The 23,829-nt window shown below is 48.6% G+C and overlaps 1 protein-coding gene across 1 annotated transcript in view; it reads right to left on the bottom strand.

Moving 5' to 3' along the window:
• The window catches only part of LOC111956864 (neurobeachin-like), a 328,897-nt gene that overhangs the window by 57,424 nt on the left and 247,644 nt on the right, over window positions 1-23,829 (bottom strand). The window contains 4 exon segments of the mRNA XM_070436743.1: window positions 605-717; window positions 11,896-12,011; window positions 15,779-15,881; window positions 16,129-16,246. Of these exon segments, the coding sequence (XP_070292844.1) occupies window positions 605-717; window positions 11,896-12,011; window positions 15,779-15,881; window positions 16,129-16,246 (450 nt within the window).

Here is a 23,829-nt window from a genome sequence, read left to right as displayed (position 1 = left end):
ATTTGTGAAAACGGAGCTCAGAGAGAGTCAGGGAGTCGGCACTTTGAGGAAGAGCGGGAACGGGGGAAAGAGGGTGTGACAAAGTGAGAGAGAAGGAAAGCTCAGACAGGAATGCGATTGTTTTCAGGTCAGTGAGTCTGTGAGTTGAGAGAGCGAGAGAGAGCGAGAGAGAGCGCTGCTAGGAAGTTAAACAGGGCCAGAAGCCCTCATCATACAGACACTTTAAAGTCTCCTACAGTTGATAGTCGAGGACAGTACCATGCCAAACAGAGCAAAGACACTAGAACATTCAGTTTTATGTGCTGAGGCGATACAGTACCAAACAGAGCAGAGACACTTAGGATGTTAAACTATCAGCTCCTTCTCTATATTCCAGCGCTGGGTTCAGACTGAGCACTTAATGTCTGCATTATGATGTCTGCATTATTTACCAGTCAAGATGCCTTTCTCTTCCAGCCTGCATGGGCCTTAATATGGAAATCCCTCTGCCGACTGAGACCCTCACCCCTCCTGTCCTTACCCCTCCTCCCCAATTTCCCCCACCGTTCCTCTCCTTCCCCCTCTCCTCCAGTCTCACCCAGGGTGTATCACAGAATGACAGTACCTTGGAGAGATCTCTGAAGTTGCCCGGCAGGGTGAGGTCCAGCTCCTCGGACTCATAGTTGGTGAGAACCCAGGGAAACACCGGGTACTGGTTCAGATCATTGTAGGTCCTCCCTACAGACCGACAGACAGACAGAGAGAGAGACAGACAGAGATCTGTTAGAGAAGTTCTGTGAGAGGAAAGAGGGGATGAGGTGGGGCGGGGGAGGATGTGTGAGACTGCAGGGCGCAGGGGAGAACTGCGGGGTACACACGAGGCTTAGGTTACTTTGGGGACCCAGCATGCAACATTCCAGTAGAGCATTCCATCAGACTCCTTTCAGGCCAGCTTCCTGTTTCTGACAGACTAACTTCCTGTCTGGGAGGGTGACACCACCGCTAAAATAGTCCTCACTCTGCTCTCTGTGGGGAGGCCTTAGTATGGGAGCAGTGTGGGAGTGTGTGTGTTTGCCTCTGACCCTATTACGGGGGCTGAGTCACTGGCTTACTAGTGCTCTCCCATGCCGTCCCTAAGGGGGGTGCATCAGGTCGTGCCAGGCTTTTTTCCGCTAAACTCGACTTGAGGTTGAGTCACTGACGTTATCTTCTTGTACGGTCTTGCGCCCCCCTCGGGCTCGTGTGGTGGGGGAGATCTTCGTGGGCTATACTCTGCCTTGTCTCAGGGCAGTAGCAGTGCATGGGTAAAATCACTGGTGAAGCCAAGCCAGGGAAAAAAATGCCATATTAAAACCTATGTGCTGTGATAATTGCATTGTTTGCGCTATAACCTGTTAGTTCATATGCCTTGACACTGTGATATATAAGCCTAAAGGCAGAGACAATAAAAAGACACAGTGGCAGAATAAATTCATCACAAAACCAGAGAGCAACATCCGTTTGACATTTTCGGACTACTAAACAACTATTGATGTAGAACAGCGGAAAGTTAGCGCAAAGTCGCAAAGAAAACAGGAGCTGCCTCCACTATTTCAGCACATCATCAAAACACCTATGCTTAGTCTAATACAGTGACAACTAAAAGGTCCGATCAACCTAAGCAAAATATAATGTGTATGTCCTGGTCCTGATTTGTGTGTGTGTGTGTGTGTGGTGTGTGTGTGGTGGTTGTGTGTGTGTGTGTGTGTGTGTGTTGTGTGTGTGTGTGTGTGTGTGTGTGTGTGTGTGTGTGTGTCTGTGTCTGTGTATGCGTGTGTTGACTCACCCTACTTGTAGAAAAACGCCAATGCCATTTCCTCTCTTTCATGTTTCTGAAATGGTCTATGACTCTGTCATACAGTACACACGCTTTTTAGTTTTTTTGTCCTAGACTACCTGGCTAAGAATGCTTGCTCACTCAGTTTAGCTCAACGGTGATTGGCTATTTTATCAAGGAAAGCCAAATCCTTGCTGGCTTCCCATTCATCCATGGGCGACAACAAATATCCTACTCTTTTCGACCAGACAGCAATCAGATAGATGGGCTACACATACAAGACAGAGGGGCGCTGCAAGACGAAATATAAATTATTATTTATTTATTTTGGTCAATTGTTTTTGGGGAAGCCTAATGAAGACTTTGCCACTGTTTCAGGGTAGTAAAGTTTGGTGGTTTTTCTGATATTCCTTCTGGTGGTGTGGGGGCTGTGGTTTGTCAAATGGGGGGGCTAATCCTGCCGGGTTGGCCCTGTCAGGGGGTATCGTCGGTACAGGGCACACAGTGTCCCCCGGAGCCCCCACTGTCTCAGGTCCCCAGTAGCTATGCTAAATAGTCTATGTATCAGGGGGGCTAGGGTCAGTCTTGTCCTATCTGGTGTAATTCTCCCATCTTATCTGGTGTAGCTGTGTGATCTTAAGTATGGCTCCCTCTAATTCTCCTATCTCTCTCTCTCCCCTCCCGGAGGACCTGTGCCCTAAGTTAGAGGTCGACCGAGTATGATTTTTCAACGCCGATACCGATTATTGGAGGACCAAAAAAGGCCGATACGTTAATCTGCCGATTTTTTAAAATGTATTTGTAATAATTGACAATTACAACAATACTGAATGAACACTTATTTTAACTTAATACATCAATAAATCAATTTAGCCTCAAATAAATAATGAAACATGTTCAATTTGGTTTAAATAATGCAAAAAACAAAGTGTTGGAGAAGAAAGTAAAAGTGCAATATGTGCCATGTAAGAAAGCTAACGTTTAGGTTCCTTGGCTCAGAACATGAGAACATATGAAAGCTGGGTGGTTCTTTTAACATGAGTCTTCAATATTCCAGGTAAGAAGTTTTTAGGTTGTAGTTATTATAGGAATTATAGGGACTATTTCTTCTCTCTATACGATTTGTATTTCATATACCTTTGACTATTGGATGTTCTTATAGGCACTTTAGTATTGCCAGTGTAACAGTATAGCTTCCGTCCCTCTCCTCGCTCCTACCTGGGCTCGAACCAGGAACCCATCGAAAACAGCCACCCTGCGTGCAATGAACGCAAGAGAAGTGACACAATTTCACCTGGTTAATATTGCCTGCTAACCTGGATTTCTTTTAGCTAAATGTGCAGGTTTAAAAATATATATTTATGTGTATTGATTTTAAGAAAGGCATTGATGTTTATGGTTAGGTACAGTCGTGTAACGATTGAGCTTTTTTTGCAAATGCGCTTTTGTTAAATCATCCCCCGTTTGGCGAAGTTGGCTGTCTTTGTTTGGAAGAAATAGTCTTCACACAGTTCGCAACGAGCCAGGCGGCCCAAACTGCTAAATATACCCTGACTCTGTTGCAAGAGAAGTGACACAAAGAAATTCATGTTAGCAGGCAATATTAACTAAATATGCAGGTTTAAAAATATATACTTGTGTATTGATTTTAAGAAAGGCATTGATGTTTATGGTTAGGTACACGTTGGAGCAACATGAGTCCTTCTTCGTGAATGCGCAACGCAGGACACGCTAGATAAACTAGTAATATTATCAACCATTTGTAGTTAACTTGTGATTATGATTGTTCGATTGATTGTTTTTTAGAGATAAGTTTAATGCTAGCTAGCAACTTACCTTGGCTTCTTACTGCATTCGCGTAACAGGCAGGCTCCTCGTGGAGTGCAATGAGAGGCAGGTGATTAGAGCATTGGACTAGTTAACCGTAAGGTTGCAAGATTGAATCCTTGAGCTGACAAGGTAAAAATCTGTCGTTCTGCCCCTGAACAAGGCAGTTAACCCACCGTTCCTAGGCCGTCATTGAAAATAAGAATGTGTTCTTAACTGACTTGCCTAGTTAAATAAAGGTGTAAAAAAATAAATAATTGAAATCGTCCCTAATTAATCGGCCATTCCGATTAATCGGTCGACCTCTAGCCCTAAGACCATGCTTCAGTACTACCTGGCAACTCCTGGCTCTGCCTGTCCCCAGTCCACCTGGTCGTGCTGCTGATCCAGTTTCTGCTGTTCTGCCTGCGGCTATGGAACCCACACCTGTTCACCGGACCTGCTACCTTATCCCGAACCTTCTGTTTCGACCCCCTCTATCCCTCTCGCTCTCTCTACCGCACCTGCTGTCTCAGCCTCTGAATGCTTGGCTATGAAAAGCCAACTGACATTGACTCCTGCGGTGCTGACCTGTTGCACCTTCTATAACCAATGTGATTATTATTTGACCCTGCTGGTCATCTATCAACATTTGAACATCTTGAAGAACAATCTAGCCTTAATGGCCATGTACTCTTATAATTTCCACCGGCACAGCCAGAAGAGGACTGGACAGCCCCTCAGATTCTCTCCAGGTTTCTTCCTAGGTTCCTGCCTTTCTAGGGAGTTTTTCCTAGCCAACGTGCTCTTTGGGGTTTTAGTCTGGGTTTCTGTATAGCACTTTGTGACATCCACTGATGTAATAAGGGCTTTATAAATAAATGGGATTGATGATTGATTGACTGTGTGTCTGTGTGTTGGTGTGCTCTTCCTTTCTCTGCCTGATCCTGATGAGTATATTAGGCCAGTCTGGGGTTGGGGTTCAACGTTTCTTATACGGAAGCAAATCAAATCAAATGGGGAGGGACCAACCTGAATTTGTCCAATAGAAACTCTCGTTTTGCTCGGTTTGCTTCTGTTTGTTTCGTAAACGGTCTCCGTAATGAATACGTCCATGGTTAGGAGCAAAGGGTGTGTGTGTATTGTGTATGTGTAGTGTGTACATGTAGTGTGTGTAGTGTTTATATATAGTGTGTGTATGTGTAGTGTGCATATGTAGTATGTATGTAGTGTGTATATGTAGTGAGTGTATGTAGTGTGTGTGTACTGTGTATATATAGTATGTGTAGGTAGTGTGTGTAGGTAGTGTGTGTAGTGTGTATATGTAGTATGTGTAGTGTGTATATGTAGTATGTGTGTGTAGTGTGTATATGTATTGTGTATGTGTACTGTGTATATGTAGTGTGTATGTGTACTGTGTATATGTAGTGTGTATATGTAGCGTGTATATGTATTGTGTATGTGTAGTGTGTATATGTATTGTGTGTCGTGTGCATATGTATTGCGTGCAGTGTGTATATGTAGTGTGTGCAGTGTGTATATGTAGTGTGTGCAGTGTGTATATGTAGTATGTGTAGTGTCTATATGTATTCTGTGTTATATATGTAATTACAGAGATATAGATCTGTCCTCCTGGTCACCGTGTTGTCGTTGAACACGCCTGATGTGACACCGCCAGGCTAGCCTCCTGATTGGACAGCCTGTGGAGGTTACCATGGATACCTCAGTCATGGCGGTGCCCACATGCAGCTGTACTGAGGGTTGCCAGATGTGAGAGCTTAGTTTTCCTCTTCAGGAAAATGGTTTTGATGATTTTCAGATGGAACCCTAACTCAGCCATGAGAACCACGAGGAGCTCCTCAACCGTCCAAGTCGCCACAAGTGCTCTCTAATTTCACACTGCTATGGACTGGTCCAATCAGAAGACACTGCTCTGGGCTGTCCAATAAGTAAGCACTGTTATGGGCTGGTCCAATCAGAAGACACTAATATGAGCTGGTCCAATCAGAGAACAGAAGTATGGGTGTGATGGGGTGATATCAACAACTGATTATAGAGCAGTATTACACACTAGCAGCAGACCCACAACAGCCAGTCAAACAGGACAGGAGACCACTATCAGCACTGACACAATCGTTTTATTAAACAAAAACTATTTAAACAAAATAAAACATTTGAATTAAATCCAAGATACTGCAAGATAGTCATTAAAAAAACCTTTTCTTAGTTTGGTGTGAGAGGATGTGCAGCACTGTGAGAGGTGTTTGGTTTGAGGTGAGTTTTGTTTGGTTTGTAGACAGAGAAGTTTCCATGCTGCACTCCAAACTGACGGTTTAGAGTTTAAACAGCAATCCACTTCACTTCTAACAACACTACGGTGTTACACACACACACACACACGCGCGCACGCACATACCTCAATGAAAGATTACCCCTGACCTGAGGCTACAACAAAGAGAAACACTACAGCTATTTCATCTTTACAGAGCCATCAGTCACACAGCAGCAGTCTGCTTCCTGAAACACGTCCAAGCCCCTAACGTCCAAGCCCCCAGCCTCCCACCCTCCCAGCATCCTAGCCTCCCAGCATCCCAGCCTCCCAGCATCCCAGCCTCCCAGCCTCCCAGCCTCCCAGCATACTAGCCTCCCAGCATCCCAGCATCCAGCCTCCCAGCATCCCAGCCTCCCATCCTCCCACTCTCCCAGCCTTCCCACTTCCTCCATCATCCCAGCATCCTAGCCTCCCATCCTCCCAGCCCTCTAGCCTCCCAGCCCCCTAGCCTCCATCCTCCTAGCACCCTAGCCTCCCAGCCCCCTAGCCTCCCATCCTCCCAGCCCCCTAGCCTCCCAGCCCCCTAGCCTCCATCCTCCCAGCCTCCCATCCTCCAGCATCCTAGCCTCCCATCCTCCCAGCCTCTAGCCTCCCAACCTTCCAGCCCCCAGCCCCTAGCCTCCCATCCTCTAGCACCCTAGCCTCCCAACCCTCCAGCCCCCTAGCCTCCCATCCTCCTAGCACCCTAGCTCCCAGCCCTAGCTCCCATCCTCCTAGCACCCTGCCTCCCAGCCCCTAGCCTCCCAGCCCCCTAGCCTCCCATGCCTCCCATCCTCCCAGCATCCTAGCCTCCCATTCCTCCCAGCCCTCTAGCCTCCCAACCTTCCAGCCCCCAGCCCCTAGCCTCCCATCCTCCCCAGCCCCTAGCCTCCCTCCTCCTAGCCCCCTAGCCTCCCAGCCCCCTTCTTCCCATCCTCAAAAGCCCCCTAGCCTCCCAACCGCCAACTCCATAGCCTCCCAGACCCCTAGCCTCCCAACCTTCCAGCCCCCCAGCTCCCTAGCCTCTCATCCTCCCATCCTCTGAGCCCTCTAGCCTTCCATCCTCCCAGCCCCTAGCCTCCAAACCTCCCAGTCCCCTAACCTCCCAGCCCCCTAGCCTCCCACCCTCCCAGCCTCTTGCTCACTCTGCAATTTCTGCTCTTCCCCAAACTACCAGCCTCCGATAGCTTCTCAACCTTCTAGCTTCCCTGCTCTACAATGTTTGATCTGTCCCCAACCTCTCAGCTCTGTGTGCCCCTGGGGCTACTCTTACTTCCTCTGACAGAAACATGTATACCCAAATGATAATTACGATACACAGGACACAGTAGTTCCCACAGCAAATATAGATGACTGCTGAGTGTTTTAATGTAGTGTTAATCCAAGCCCCAAACCTCCCATCCTCCCAGCCCCCCAACCTCCCAGCCCCCTAGCTACCATCCTCCCAGCCCCCCAAACCTCCCATCCTCCCAGCCCCCCACCCTCCCAGCCCCCTAGCTGAACCCATCCGTCCAGCCCCCTAGTAACCCAGCCTCCCCAGCCCCCTCCCAGCCCCCTAGTCTGTCCTAACATTCCAGCCCCCAACTCCCAGCCCCCTAGCTACCCATCCCCCAGCCTCCAAACCTCCCATCCTCCCAGCCCCCTAGCCTCCCATCCTCCCAGCCCCCTAGTCTCCCATCCTCCCACGCCCCCTAGTCTCCCATCCTCCCACCCCCCTAGGTCTCCCATCCTCCAGCGCCCCATCCCAGCCCCCTAGTGCATCCCCATCCCTCCCAAGCCCCCGTCTCCCATCCTCCCAGCCCCCTAGTCTCCCATCCTCCCAGCCCCCTAGTCTCCCATCCTCCCAGCCCCCTAGTCCCCATCCTTCCCAGCCCCCTACTTCCCATCCCTCCCAGCCCCCCCCAGCCCCCTAGCCTCCATCCTCCAGCCCCCTAGTCTCCCATCCTCCCCAGCCCCCTCCCACCCCTAGTCTCCCATCCTCCCCAGCCCCTCCCACCCCCTTAGATCTCCCATCCTCCCAGCCCCCTAGTCTCCCATCCTCCCAGCCCCCTCCCAGCCCCCCTAGCCTCCCATCCGCCAGCCCCCTAGTCTCCCATTCCTCCCCCCTAGCGAAGCCCCTGTCTCCCAGCCTCCACGTTCTCCCATCTCCAGCCCCCCAGTCTCCCATCCTCCCAGCCCCCTAGTCTTCCCATCCTCCCACCCCTAGGTTCCATCCTCCCAGCCCCCTCCCAGCCCCTAGCCTCCCATCCTCCCAGCCCCCTAGCCTCCCATCCTCCCAGCCCCCTCCCAGCCCCCTAGCCTCCCATCCTCCCAGCCCCCTAGCCTCCCATCCTCCCAGCCCCCTATGCTCTCCCATCCTCCAGCGCCCCTCCCAGCCCCCTAGCCATCCCATCCTCCCAGCCCCTCTAGTCTCCCATTCCTCCCCCTCCACCCGGTCCCTCCTTCCCAGCCCCACCCCTAGTCTCCCAGCCTTCCCAGCCCCCTCCCAGCCCCTAGTCTCCATCCTCCTCAGTCCCCACCTCCCAGCCCCCTAGTCTCCCTCCTCCTATTCTTCCTTCCAACCCCAGTCCCATCCTCCCAGCCCCTCCAGCCCCCTAGCCTTCCCATCCTCCCAGCCCCCTAGTCTCCCATCCTCCCAGCCCCTCCCAGCCCCCTAGTCTCCCATCCTCCCAGTCCCCTAGCCTCCCTCTCCCAGCCCCTCCCACCCCTAGTCCCCATCCTCCACCCCCTAGCTCCCATTCCTCCCGCCCCCTAAGCTCCCATCCTCCCAGCCCCCTAGTCTCCCATCCTCCAGCCCCTCCCAGCCCCCTAGCCTTCCCATCCTCCCAGCCCCTAGCCTCCCATCCTCCCACCCCTCCAGCCCCTAGCCTCCCCATCCTCCCAGGCCCCCTAGCCTCCCATCCTCCCAGCCCCCTAGTCCCCATCCTCCCAGCCCCCTCCCAGCCCCCTAGCCTCCCATCCTCCCAGCCCCCAGAGTCTTCCATCCTCCCAGCCCCCTCCCAGCCCCTAGTCTCCCATCCTCCCACCCCCTCCCAGCCCCCTAGTCTCCATCTCCCTAAGGCCCCCTCCCAGCCCCCTAGTCTCCCATCCTCCTAGTCTCCATCCTCCCCACGCCCCCTAGTCTCCCATCCTCCCAGCCCCCTCCCAGCCCCTAGCCTCCCAGCCCCCTATCTCCCATCCTCCCAGCCCCTCCCAGCCCCTAGTCTCCCATCCTCCCAGCCCCCTAGTCTCCCATCCTCCCAGCCCCCTCCCACCCCCTAGTCTCCCATCCTCCCAGCCCCCTAGTCCCATCCTCCAGCCCCCCTCCCAGCCCCTAGTCTCCCACCTTCCAGCCCCCTAGCCTCCCAACATTCCAAGCCCCTAGTCTCCAGCCCCCTAGCCTCCCACCTTCCCAGCCCCCTAGCTCCCATCCTCCCAGCCCCTAGTCTCCCATCCTCCCAGCCCCCTAGTCTCCCATCCCCCAGCCCCTAGTCTCCAATCCTCCCAGCCCCCTAGCCTCCCATCCTTCCAGCCCTAGCCATCCAGCTCCCAGCCTCATCCCAGCCCCCTGGCCTCCCAGCCTCCCATTCTTCCCAGCCCCCTAGCCTCCCATCCTCCCAGTCCCTAGCCTCCCAGCCCCCTACCTCCCATCCTTCCAGCCCCTAGCCATCCAGCCTCCCAGCCTCATCCCAGCCCCCTGGCCTCCCAGCCTCCCATCTTCCCAGCCCCCTAGCCTCCCATCCTCCCAGTCCCCTAGCCTCCCAGCCCCCTAGCCTCCCATCCTCCCAGTCCCCTAGCCTCCCAGCCCCCTTAGACTCCCACCTCTGTGTGCCCCTGGGGGGCTACTCTTTACTTCCTCTGACAGAAACATTCATACCCAAATGTATAATGTACTGATTAGGACACAGAAGTTCCCACAGCAAATAAGATGGCCACTGATGTTTATGTAGTTTAATGAAGGTGTTCTCCTGCTGCTGTGATGTATAGATAGAATTAGAATTATTAGTAGATCTGCGGTGTTGTGAATGTACATTATGATGCTGGGTTAGGGTTAGAGTGGTTAAGCATTTTAGGCACTCTGGATAACAGCGTTGTCATAACGTCGTAGTGAGGAGACCAAAGCGCAGCAGGATGTGAATACATACTTTAATGTAAGACGAATGAACACGAAGACACTAAACAAACAACAAAATAACAAAACGAAGTGTACCGCTATGAACAATGAGTGCAGACATGCAACTTCCATAGACAATAACCCACAAACCAAACTGGAAAATGGCAACCTAAATAGGATCCCCAATCAGAGACAACAATAAACAGCTGCCTGCTGATTGGGAACCAATCTAGGCCACCATAACCTACATATGTTCTAGACTAGACACACACACCTAGACATACAAAAAACCCTAGATAAGACAAAAAAACACACATAACCACCCTCGTCACACCCTGACCTAACCAAATAATAAAGAAAACAAAGAATACTAAGGTCAGGGCGTGAAAGCGTCTGCTAAATTACTAAACATGTAAATGTAGATACAATATGATATGATAGTGGTTAGGTAAGGGCAGGGTGTTATGGATGCACACATCTAAATCACACGCATGCCCCGGGTGATCCACCACAGCTAATTCCCAAAGCTACTTTGACAGACTGCATGTCACAAGACTGCATTAGCCCACTGAGCTTAAGCTAGACATTGCTTGGAGAGATAACGCGTTGAGTAGATTTAACACGTTGTAGCCTGTTCCTGTTCTGGGGTATGTGTAGAAGGAGAGGGGTCCTGAGTTGAGGTGTATGGAGAACAGGTGAGGGTGTAAAGTGTAGGGATAGGATGTAGGTGTGTGGCAGATGTTCCAGCATTGCTTAGGGTGGTGGTGTAGGGAAAGACAGGTGAGGGGTGTGAGGTGGTGCGAGGTTGTAGGGAGGAGATGCTTTGTGGGTAGAGTTCCAGCCTGTTCTGAAGTGTCAGGATGATACCCACACACAACACACACTCTGACATGTCAGAATGTAAAAACAGTAGAATAGTGTTTAATTAGAAGAGCACTGGCTGCATGTTAACACCTTTCGCCCTCTCTTCCTCTCCTCCTCCACCACCCCTCCTCTCTTGCCTCCATCTCCCTCCTGTCTTCCACCCCACCTCCCTGACACTTCTGGCAGCTCAGGCATTACCACACATTTTTTATGAATTTCCACCATGTTTTTCTGTCTGCCGTACATCTAATTAGATGACAATAATGTATCGAACTCACGCCACAGATAAATTAAAATAGCATGAATCTGCAGCGAGCGAAGGAGCGAGGGATGTGACACCTCTCAGAGAGGAGTGGTGCGGCAGGCGCTCTCGTCTTCCAGTTAGTCACAGTTCAGATCAGAGGCGACAAAGATGCACGCACACACACCCACACACACACACACACACACACACACACACACACACACACACACACACACACACACACACACACACACACACACACACACACACACACACACACACACACCACACACACACACACACACACACACACACACACACACCCTAATTATCCTGGAGGATGTGTGATCTGCAATATTCTTGCTTCCTTTTTCCTTATTTTCTTGCTTCAAATAACAGTCAGTCATATTCCTCCACATGAACAGCGAAGTGAGGCTACCTACAGTACTAACAATACTACTGCTTAGGAGTGAACTGAACACTGAAGAGAGCATTCGACTCCTTAAACAAAGACAACTTACCTGTAGGTTACCTGTAGGTCCTGGCATGTTTGAACAGCCAGTCAACAACAACATACACTACATTCATCATGGTAGAATAATAGATGACGAGATTTTGGGTATGGAGAGAAGAGGTGATCGGCTCAACACAACAACATGGATCCATCCAAGATGAGGGGGAGAGAGCATAGAGGAGAGGGAGAACGGGAGAGGAGGGAAAAGAGGAAAGGGGAGGAGAGTGGGAAATGAGAGAGGAGGAAAGGGAGGAGAAGGGAAGCTGACCTGCGACGGTGTTGAGGAACATGAGGTACTCGAAGTTGGAGATCTCCCTCCTCTGCCAGCGCTGGGTCATGTTGGATGACTTGAAGAGCTGCCGGGGCGTCGCCATGGAGATACGCCTGCACAACAACAGAGGAAGAAACTCCTTAGGTTGTGTCCAAAATGACACCCTTTTCCCTATTTGGTGCACTACTTTTGACCAGAAATCATTCAAACCAATGAGGTTTAAGTAAGAGGTTTGTAAGTGTACTCAAGAAACCTAAGTGCACAACTAGACACACATAGACCAGCTAAAGACCAAAACTCCCAGACACGCAATCATTCAGTGAGAGCTCAGAGCAGCACACACTGGCACCGCGTGACAGCTTCTTCAGCATATGAGACCTAAGCATTCTTCAGCCATGACCAAAGTGTCAGAGTCGTGCAGGCCTTGAAGTGACTTCAACTCAACACATGGGGAGAATCAAAAGTTGGATGGAGGCTGTTTCTAAAAGACCTAACACTACACTACAATAGCTAACAATACTAGCTAACACTAGTCAATACATAACATTAGCTGATAGCTAACACTAGCCGATAGCTAACACTAACTGAAAGCTAACGCTAACCGATAGCTAACACTAGCTGATAGCTAACACTAGCTAACAACAGAGAGCTAACACTAGCCAATCAACGGCTAACATTAGCTAACTGATTGCTAACAATAGATGTGTGTTTTGTGGTACTTAATGACAGGGTGTAGGTATGGTAAAGGGTCTGTCCTCCGTCTCCTTCTGTGTATTTTACTGTGCGGCCAGTTGTCAGGAAGGCAGGCAGGCTAAAGCTCTGTGCTACAGAGACTTAATTTAGAGAATTAGATCAGTTCAGTCAGGGTCAATGACCACTTATTCCAATAACGGGAGCAATGGGATTCACTTCCTGTTGAACGCGGAACGAGGGAGAGCTCGGTTTGTTGTTTTGGAAAGTTTGCTCTTTTGAAAGTGTATTAAAAGGTTTCTTAGTAGCTAGCTACCTTTTGAGTTTGGTACCGCAATGCGGTTGCATCAGTTGCTGGGACTGCTACTCTCAGTGATCCTGCCAACCAAGGCCGGGTCTAAGGACTTATTTGGCGTAACAGTTAGCCTAGCTGCTAGCTAGCTGCCTATCAAGCTAGGGGGGTTTTCTTGAGGGCTTGAATGCAGCCCACGATGCAGTTAGTCATTGTGGCTGGGACCACGGATTGTCCCGGGCTTGTGGCTGGCTAGAACCCTGCTGTTTATTGTTGTTTTCAATCTTCCCTGTGACTTATCCTGTCTGGAAATGCGAGGAGTAACAGCGTAACCTACGTTGCTACCATGACAAAGACCAAAGCCGGCGGGAGTACCGTTGAGGACAGTGGTGTCTCTCTATCACAGGTGAAGGATCTTTTAAACAAACGAAAATTGTTTTACAAGCAGTTGTTACAACAACAAGAAAATAGCTTCAAGTGTTTGTCCAAATACTGGTCGATTCAACTAATAAAAGAAAGGACGACCTGACCAGAGAGGTCCAAGACCTGAGGAACAGTTTGTAGTTCTCCCAGGGTCAGCTATGAGTTTAAACAGGAGAACGGCAAGATGACAGGAATCTGTAAATCATTGAGAGAGTACATCAGTTCTATATGTGAATCCATGATAACAATGACRGAGAAATCTGATTATCTTGAGGGACAATCAAGGTAGAACAACATGGTTGTGGACGGAATTGCAGAATCTCCACATGAGACCTGGMTGGGGTCTGAGAACAAAGAGAAATGATCTCGGAGAAACTGAAGACGCACCACAGGAAGGTTGAGGTAGAGCACGCCCACAGGACTGGAAAACCCATCACCGGCCCAGGTGACAGGCCCAGGCCGATAGTGGTGAAGTTCCTGAGGTTCAAGGACAAGGTAGCCCTTCTGGAAGGAGCAAAGAACTTGAGGGGAACGTATATCTTCATCAACGAGGACAATCCTGAAGCTGTGCGCAGAAGAGGAAATCCCAGCCATGAAAGCTGCCAGAGAGCGTGGGGATATTGCTTACCTCCGCTATGACAGGCTCATTGTCAAACCTCCCTCCCAAAAGCCTGGAAGGGATGAGAGAGCCACGCCTATGGGTTCGTAGCAGCACACACACACACCAACTGATTAATGGACTGCTGAATGTATATTTTTTTCTCTTGCTTTGTTTGCTCTTTTCCATATTATGTCTACTCTGATAAGCTACCCAAGAAAGGGCTGAAAATAGCCCATAGTAATATATGTAGCCTTAGAAATAAGGATCATGAAATCAATAACTTGCTAACATCAGATAACATTTGTATATTAGCAATTTCTGAGACTCACATAGATAATTCATTTGATGACACAGCATATACAAGGCTATAACATCTGTAGAAGAGACAGAAATGCTTACGGGAGAGGTGTTGCTCTATATATTCAGAGCCATATCCCTCTAATTCTTAGAGAAGATCTCATGTCAAGTGTTATTGAAGTGTTGTGGTTGCAGGTTAACTTGACACATCTAAAGCCTTTTCTTTAGGGGTGTTGCTATAGGCCACCAAGTGCTGACAGTCAGTATCTAAATAATATCTGTGAAATGCTTGATAGTGTATGTGATGTAAACAGAGAGGTCTACTTTCTTGGGGACCTGAATATTGACTGGTTTTCATCAAGCTGTCCACTCAAGAGGAAGCTTCTCACTGTAACCAGTGCCTGTAATCTGGTTCAGGTTAATAATCAACCTACCAGGGTGTTTACAAACACTACAGGAATAAGATCATCCATATGTATTGATCACATTTCTACTAATACTGTAGAACTTTGTTCTAAAGCTGTATCTGTACCCATCAGATGCAATGATCACAATATGGTGGCTATATTCAGGAAAGCCAAAGTTCCAAAAGCTGGGCCTAAAATTGTGTATAAGAGATCATACAAAAGAACAAGCTGAGGAGACTAAATTACTTGGTGTTACCTTAGATTGTAAACTGTTATGGTCAGAACATATATATTCAATGGTTGTAAAGAGGGGAAGAGGTCTTTCTGTARTAAAGAGATGCTCTGCTTTTTTTGACACCACACTCCAAAAAGTCCTGCAGGCTCTAGTTTTGTTTGTCGCGTGGTTGAGTGCTGCAAGGAAAGACCTAGTTAAGCTGCAGCTGGCCCAGAACAGAGCGGCACGTCTTGCTCTTCATTGTAGTCAGAGGGGTGATATAAATACTATGACTGACTGCATCACTTGTTCTTTTAATAAGAAACATTAATGTGTTGAAAAGTCAAAATTATTTGCATAATCAATTTACACACAGCTCTGACACACACACACACTTACCCCACCAGACATGCCACCAGGGATATTTCACAGTCCCCAAATCCAGAACAAATTCAAGAAACCGTACAGTATTATATAGAGCCATTATTGCATGGAACTCCGTTCCATCTCATATTGCTCAAATAAATCTGGTTTCAAAAAACAGATAAAGCAACACCTCACAGCACAACGCCTCTCCCCTATTTGACCTAGATCGTTTGTGTGTATGTATTGATATGTAGGCTACGTGTGCCTTTTTAAAATTGATGTAGTTCTGTCCTTAAGCTGTTCTTGTCTATTAATGTTCTGTATTATGTCATGTTTTGTGTGGACCTCTGAAACAGTACAAAAATGTCTCTGCTGTAGGCAGGGTCAGCTGCTGACAGGGACGGTTCCACTCTCCACCACACAAAGGAGGTAGATGGGGAGACTAAAAATACACACCCTGCTAAATAATATGGACACAATGCACTACATAATACTACTCTGGAGCTAGTATTGCAAAGGCCAAATACGAAACCAAATGTTTCATGAGCTAAAGATTTAAGTGTGTAAGTGTGTGTGTGTGTGTGTTTTACCTGGCTTGTGGTAGGCCATAGCTGGTTCCCACTCCGACCCTGGGTAGACTGTAGACCACCTTCTTCACTGTGGCCTGGTCTGGGAAGTTAAACATCACTGACGCTGGAAGGCGAGATAACAAAACTTGATCAATAACAATTCTCAACACTATGTTAAAGTGGTTAAGAGAAGCAGTTTATTATATATCATCATCAGAATGCAAACAGGACACATCTGAGACCAGAGTGTGGCTGTATACAAAACGGCACACTATTCTCTATGTAGTGCACTATGGGCTCTGGTCCAAAGTAGTGTACTATATAGGGAATAGGGTGGCATTTGGGACGTAGTGAGTGTGTGKGATGCTTACTCCTGTTGGCCATGAAGACCTCCAGGCCAGTGTTCTGGAGCAGGTATCGCCTGGAGAAGACCGCTCTGATCTCACTGAACATCCATTTACCATGCAGACCCTCTGAGTACGCCAGGACCTGCAGAGAGGAGAGGAAAAGAGTTGGGGAAGGGAGGGGAGGAGAGGAACAGGAGGAAAAAGAGACCAGACAAAGGGTTTACATTGTGACAAACACAGGTTGTAGACTTTTGCAACTAGGTTGTAGACTTCCATTGTCTCTAAACATTCTATTTCCCAGATTCACCTCTGTCTTTAACACCTATTGCAGGTGGTCTGCAACACGCAACCAGGGTGTAAAAAAACAGGAAGAAAAGGCCTCTGGGTTACACACATCAATACCAACACAAAAAGAGGAGAGAGAGAGGAGAGGGGAGAGGAAAGGAGAGGATGGGGGTGAGCAAAAGAGAGAAGAGAGGGGGATGAGGAGAGAGGGATCATTAGTGTGCAGCACCTCTGGGACAGCAGGTCTACCGAGGGAGTTTAAGAGAGGCCTCCGTGACAGGTGAAAAAAATCCCCCTAACACACCTCCCTCTCTCCCTCCTTCCCCCCTTCCAACACTGTCTGAGCACTTGGTGCGGCCTAGTCTCCCCAGGTTACAATCACACACATTCCCATCCTATCAGTGTAGCAGGACACAGACAGAGACATGAGAACCACCCAGGGCGGGGTGCGAGAGAGAACAGGTGAAACACAACACACAGAGAGGGGATGTAGCTCGAGCCTGACTGACAGTCCAGGGGGGGAACTAGGGAGGGAGGTAGAGTGAGATGTTGGGCTGCGGAGGTTAGGTCCAATGCTAATGCTCATTTAAAACAGTGACAAGCAGGAGTAGAGGAGGAGAGGACAGGAAGAGGAGAGGGTAGGAGAGGGGAGAAGAGGCGAGGAGAGAGGCAGCGGTGCATTCATTTCTCCCTGGAATAGCTGTGGCTCGACCTCCCTGCCACATCAAAGTCTCTGGAGCTCAATTAGAAGTGGGTTAGATGGAGAGGAGTGGAGTGAAGGGAGGAAGGTGGCAGGTTTTAGGGAGCGAGGGAGTGAAAAGTGGAGGGTGCGAGGGAGGGAGAGGTAGGGGGAGGGGTGGTGGCATCTCTGCTTCTCCTTCCTGTGCTGCCCCAGGTTGACAAATCAGCCATCCCAGGCTCTAACAGTTGTCATAGAGACAGACTGCCTGCTCAGAGAACATTTGTAGTAGGGAGCAGCTGAGGAGGAGGAGAGGAAAGATGGAGAGAGGGAGAGGTGGAGAGATGGGAGGAGATGGAGAAAGGGAGAGGTGGAGAGGTGGAAAGAGAGGTGGAGAGATGGGGAGAGAAAGGATGGGAGATGGAGAAAGGAAGATGGGGAGTGGAGAAAGGAAGAAGTGGAGAGATGGGGGAATGAGAAAGAAGAGTGGAGAGATGGGGAGAGGTGGAAAGAGGGGATAAAGGAGAGGTGGAGAGATGGGGGAGATGGAAAGGGAGAATGGGGAGAGTGGAAAGATGGCGAGGGTGGAGAAGGGAGAAGGTGCGAGAGATGGGGGAGATGGAGAAAGGGAGAGATGGAGAGAGATGGAGAGAAGGAGTGGTAGAGAGAGGGAAAGATAGATGAATGGAGAGATTGTGAACAGATCAGGATGAAGAAAGATGAGGAATATGCAGAAATTACAAGAGAATACTATTATAATGCATGGCCTGATCAACCTTACATTAAAAACTACTGAAGTGGCTGTGTCTACATGGATGTATTACCCCTTCCTGGTTCCTTTTGTATGTTGCTGTAACTGGGAACAGAGAGCATGCAGGCCAGGCCAGGCCACAGGGTTAAAGACAGACAGTGCAGGCCAGAGACCTCACCAGCAACAAAACACAGGCTAAAAAGCCTCCGCTTCAAACAGCCCACATCAAAACATTATGTCAGAACAACAAAGCCTTGACTTAAACCAACAAGCAGCGAGGGGCCCCTGCAGACTGGAGGCTTGACAAAGCCCAGAGAGAGAAGCAGCTGTAAGAAATGCCATTTAATGAACCTGTTTGCTGAAGCTGTCAAAGGTGTCAGAGCTGACGAGCGCTGGGGACACAGCCAGCCGGCCAGCCAGCCAGTCAGCCAGACCCCAGACAGTCTTGCCTGTGTGTGTGTGTGTGTGTGCCTGCCTGCCAGCTGGAGACTTCGGCCCCAATCTAATCAGCCCACCACCACGAAGGATGACCGAGGAGGACCAGGCCCCTCCAGATCCACCCCTTCTTCCCCCTTACCCACCCCTACTCCCCCCTTGCCCACCCCACTACCCGCCTCATCAACTCCCCTGCTCTGCTCACAGGCTGTCACACTACAGGGGGACGGATGGGGAGGGGCTGGAGGCAGACAAGCCCAGCCTTTTGTTTCCATGCAGCCCCCCCAGCCCCCCACCACACACACATTAAGATCCCATGGTGCGTGTGTGCTGCTCTACTAGCTGGGTGGAGATCATACCTCTCCTATAATGACCATAATGCAATTGAACGTTTCTGTCTTTTGTTTCCTGTCCCTGTGTGATGTGAGAGAGGGCGGATAGCTGCACTGAGCCTGTGGAAYATCACATCAGTGTGGAGAAATATTGTGACAGCTGAAATGAGGAGAGACATCGGTGACAGCAGTGCTTAGGCTGAAGGTCACATGGAATAACATACAGTAGAAAACATCACATAGACGTAGAAGTCCCAAGCAGCGGGCGGTCTAAGTTTTGTTCATTGGTCCTTTTAGCAATTATTCAGCATTTACCCGGTATTGTCCTACGCTGTGTCTGACGTTAACCCCGTACTGTCCAGCCTTATTGAACAGTACGCATTTATAGTATTTATTTATGTCAATGTGACTGACATTAATAAGTGTGTGTGCGTGCGAGTGTGTCAGTTATAAAGGAGAGGGGACTAGAGTGACAACCTGCGATCATAGTAGATCCTCTGTGTTCTCCCCTATCACAGCTAATAGGCTTCTAGTGGAAAGCCTCGACACTGCCGGATCCACAGCCCAGGAGAGAGAGCGAGAGCGAGCGAGATCAAGGGATATTCAATGTCTGCTTATATTTAGAAGAAAAACAAATCCACTTTGTCATTATGGGGTATTGTGTGTAGGCCAATGACACAAAATCTACATTTAATCAATTTTGAATTCAGGCTGTAACAACAAAATGTGGAAAAAGTCAAGGGACGTGAATACTTCCTGAAGGCACTGTATTATGGATCCATGACAAGGTGCACAGAAGCATATAGGGACTAAGCACTGGACATCAGATAAGGAAAAACGTGTAAATACTATAATTTACCATTATCGTAGATATACAGTACACTGAACAAAAATATAAACATCATGCAACAATTTCAAAGATTTTACTGAGTTACAGTTCATACAAGGAAATCGGTTAATTTAAATAAATGAATTAGGCCCTAATCTATGGATTTCACATTACTGGGAATGCAGATATGCATCTGTTGGCCACAGATACCTTAAAAAGAAAGGTATGGGCGTGGATCAGAAAACCAGTCAGTATCTGATGTGACCACCATTTGCCTCATGCAGCGCGACATATCTCCTTTTCATAGAGTTGATCAGGCTGTTGATTGTGGCCTGTGGAATGCTGTCCCACTCCTATTCACTGGCTGTGCGATATTGGTGGGAACTGGAACACGCTATCGTATAGGTCAATCCAGAGCATCCCAACATGCTTAATGGGTGACATGTCTGGTGAGTATCCAGGCCATGGAAGAACTGGGACATTTTCAGCTTCCAGGAATTGTGTACAGATCCTTGCGACATGGAGCCGTGCATTATCATGCTGAAACATGAGGTGATGGCGGCGGATGGATGGCACGACAATGGGCCTCAGGATCTCGTCACGGTATCTCTGTGAATTAAAATTGCCATCGATAAAATGCAATTGGGTTCATTGTCCGTAGATTGTCTGCCCATACCGTAACCCCATCGCCACCATGGGGCACTTTGTTCACAACGTTGACATCAGCAAACCACTCGCCCACACGATGCCATACATGCTGTCTGTCATCTGCCCAGTACAGTTGAAACCAGGATTCATCCGTGAAGAGCACACTTCTCCAGCGTGCCAGTGGAAGTTACGATGCCGAACAGCAGTCAGGTTAAAACCATGGTGAGGACAACAAGCACGCAGATGTGCTTCCTGAGACGGTTTCTGACAGTTGGTACAGAAATTATTCGGTCGTGCAAACCCACAGTTTTATCAGCTGTCCGGGTGGTTGGTCTCAGACAGGTGAAGAAGCCGGATCTGGAAGTCCTGGACTGGCGTGGCTACAGCTGCGGTTGAGGCCGGTTGGACATACTGCCAAATTCTCTAAAATGACGTCAGAGGCGGCTTATGGTAGAGAAATTAACATTCAATTCTCTGGCAATAGCTCTGGTGGACATTACTGCAGTCAGCATGCCAATTGCATGCTCCCTCAAAACTTGAGACATCTATGGCAATATGTTGTGTGACAAAACTGCACATTTTAGAGTGGCCTTATATTGTCTCCAGCACAAGGTGTACCTGTGTAATGATCATGCTGTTTAATCAGCTTCTTGATATGCCACACGTGTCAGGTGGATGGATTATCTTGGAAAAAAGGATAAATGCTCACTAACAGGGATGCAAACAAATTTGTACATAACTTTTTAGAGAAATAAGCGTTCTGTGCATATGGAACATTTCTGGGATCTTTTATTTCAGCTCATGAAACATGAGACCAAGACTTTACATGTGCCGTTTATATTTTTGTTTAGTGTAGTTGTATATAGATTTATAATGGGTGTAGATATGTTAGAGTTTTACATGTGTTGATAGTGAAAAGTGCAGTATGTTATCCTAAGTAAAATGAGAGACACCCACAGCCCTAATCAACAAATGTCACAACTTATTTTACCATGTGTGACTTGTTCCGCTTTCTACTAGGCATCCTGGTATAGTGAAACTATTCCACTCTGCTTTCTGCTCACCATCCTGTCAGAAATGTATTCATCTCTTCTTTCTTTAAATTAATCGCTAGGCAACACAGGCACTGGGCCTCTCAACCCTCATTTCAAAACAAAGGAAACAAATCTAATTTTGTGTGTCGACACGTGTCAAGCAGCTCTGGAATATGCATCTAATTTCTCTTCCATTATAGTGGTGTGTGTGTGTGTGTGTGTGTGTGTGTGGTTGTGCGGTGTAGACAGCATGGGGTGGGAAACAACAAGAGGCCATTCAACAGACCATCAGGACCAAACCAACTGACAAGGAACCTAAAAACAAACCAATCACTGAAAAACAGGTTATATACTGTAGGTTTTATACTGACAAAACAACAGTGTTTCATACTAGGGGGGGGGTGATCTGAACATTTCTATTGCGGACTAATCCATAAAGAAAGTATTGCTATGTTCCGTTAAGTAAATGAGAGGAGACACATCTGAGCTCTATGACCGATGCCTGTCACAAACCGACCTTTTACTGCAACTATAATCCCCACTAGGTCCCTTTCAGATTGATGCTGAAGTCTTCCTGAATATCAAAGCATGCCTTCCATCTGATCTTCCCTCGCCATGACAACTGTTATGACTGTTATGAGGTTGGAAATAGGGAAACGTTCAAACTCTCTGAGATTATAGTTAGGAGGCAAAGCGCTCGGTCCCCTCTCCCAGTCCCATATCTCAACTTCAATAAAGTACCAGGCTCCTGAAACAGGTATTGGGGAAAATAAGATACAGATTTGCATAATCTGTGTCAGTATCCATTTGTGTGGTGGTTGGAGTGTGGAGAGATGACACGGTGCTGGCTAGTGGTAGCGAGCGAGGCTGGTAACGGTAGCAGGGAGCTGATGCTCTGGGACCACTGGGATAAAAGGATGAAYATACATCACATCAGGCCGCTGCTGCTGGCTGCCAGATCACTGATAATGTTTATGTCACGTCGGCGTATTTCACACACGTTACCAGACGGGGTTGAGTAGCGGGTGCTGTGTGTCTAAAACATTCTGACAGAAAAAAAGAGGGGGGATACCTTAACCCCAGTCTGCACCACCAGTACAGTAGTCACAAAACATACACACAGCAAGAAAAGAGCATAATAACAAATTGGTCTATGCTTAATCTGTGTCTGTGAAATCGGCCCAGAAGTGAGATTTTACACGTTTCAAATACATTTCCAAGAAATAATCACTTTAATTATGCACTTTAAGAAAATGAGACAAAACCACTCTGTCATATGATAGTTAATGTAGGTAACACTTTCTTAGATACACAACATCCACATACACAGCATACAAAGCATGCCTTCCATCTGATACATGGCCCAGCTTCAGATGGCCTACACTAAGAAGCTAGACTAGAGTGAAGGGTTGCAGTCATTTGGTATTGGACTCTTTCAGCAGGACTTCACTAATGGGACTTATTCAGGGGCTTGTCAACCATAAGATGACTGAAATCCCCTTGGTCTGCTCCTCTCCTCTGGGTGCTGCTCACTCAGTGCACCAAGCTGAAGGCTGCCACCAAACTAGGGCTTAAATCCATCCCACATCTCGCTTCCTTATTGTGGGAGGGTGGAGGCGCACAGCGACATGGAGGGAGAGAGAGAAAGACACAGGGATGAAGAGGAGAAGAGAGAAAGACACATGGATGGAGWGGAAGAGGGAAAAAGACCAAGCTGGAGAGGAAAACCAGGAAAGAAACAGGGATGGAGAGGAAGAGAGGGAAAGAGGGCTAGAGCAGGAGAGGGAAAGAGACAAGGATGAAGAGGAGGAGAGACAGCGGAAGAGAAGGAGAGAAAGAGCAAGCGGTTAGACGAGAAGGTCTGATGAGCAATGAGCGCCTCACTCGTCCTCAATTAATCTTTCTACCTTTGCTCCAGCGCTCCCCTCTACACAGAGGTAATAACGACAGCCTCATCCATTACTCCTTTATCCCTGCTATTCACTGGAAATCTCTTAATACTATGTTACAGATTTGTCTCCACTCGTATAATTCTCTGTGTCGTTCACGGTATATCATTTGAAAAACACGTAGCCTCCCTTTCCGCCGGACGTTCTTTGAGGATTATGGGGAGTGACATGTCCTGTATGCAGTCGGAATCTGGAGCATCATTTTTTCAGGCGTAAAGCGGAATTAGCCTGACTGATGTGTCAGTGTCAACAGTACAACAAGCTGTGGAGGCTTGCAGGCGGAGGGCTGAGGAGGGCTGTGGAGGCCCGCGGGCAGAGGGCTGAGGAGGGCTGTGGAGGCTTGCAGGCGGAGGGCTGAGGAGGGCTGTGGAGGCCTGCGGGCAGAGGGCTGAAAAGGGCTGTGGGATGCGTTAAAGGTAGATCAGGTTGTTATCTACAGGCTGCTCAGGACGGCAGAGCTGAGTGTGTAAACGTATGCTAATGAGAGGCTAACCCTCCAGGCTGGGAGCAGCGCTCAGAACAGGACGTTAATCTGGCTTGTTGACTGCACTAGATCATTTGGAGTTGATCCTCTTGTAATTATATAGTTTAAATATTTTTACCCGAGCTAATCCCACGCCATGTGGAAACGTCTTGAATCCCAGCGTGTAGCCTGCTCAGTAGCTAGCGCTCACCAGCACACGTCTTACTCTCGCTCGGGAACACACACACATAGCTACTGTACGTAGGAGGAGAGGACACAGCTGAATGAATTACCCTGACTTTTTGAATCCCAGGCTCACA

Source organism: Salvelinus sp. IW2-2015, linkage group LG4p, assembly GCF_002910315.2.
Source record: "Salvelinus sp. IW2-2015 linkage group LG4p, ASM291031v2, whole genome shotgun sequence".
Taxonomy (NCBI): domain Eukaryota; kingdom Metazoa; phylum Chordata; class Actinopteri; order Salmoniformes; family Salmonidae; genus Salvelinus; species Salvelinus sp. IW2-2015.
This window is presented reverse-complemented; position numbering and strand designations above follow the sequence as displayed.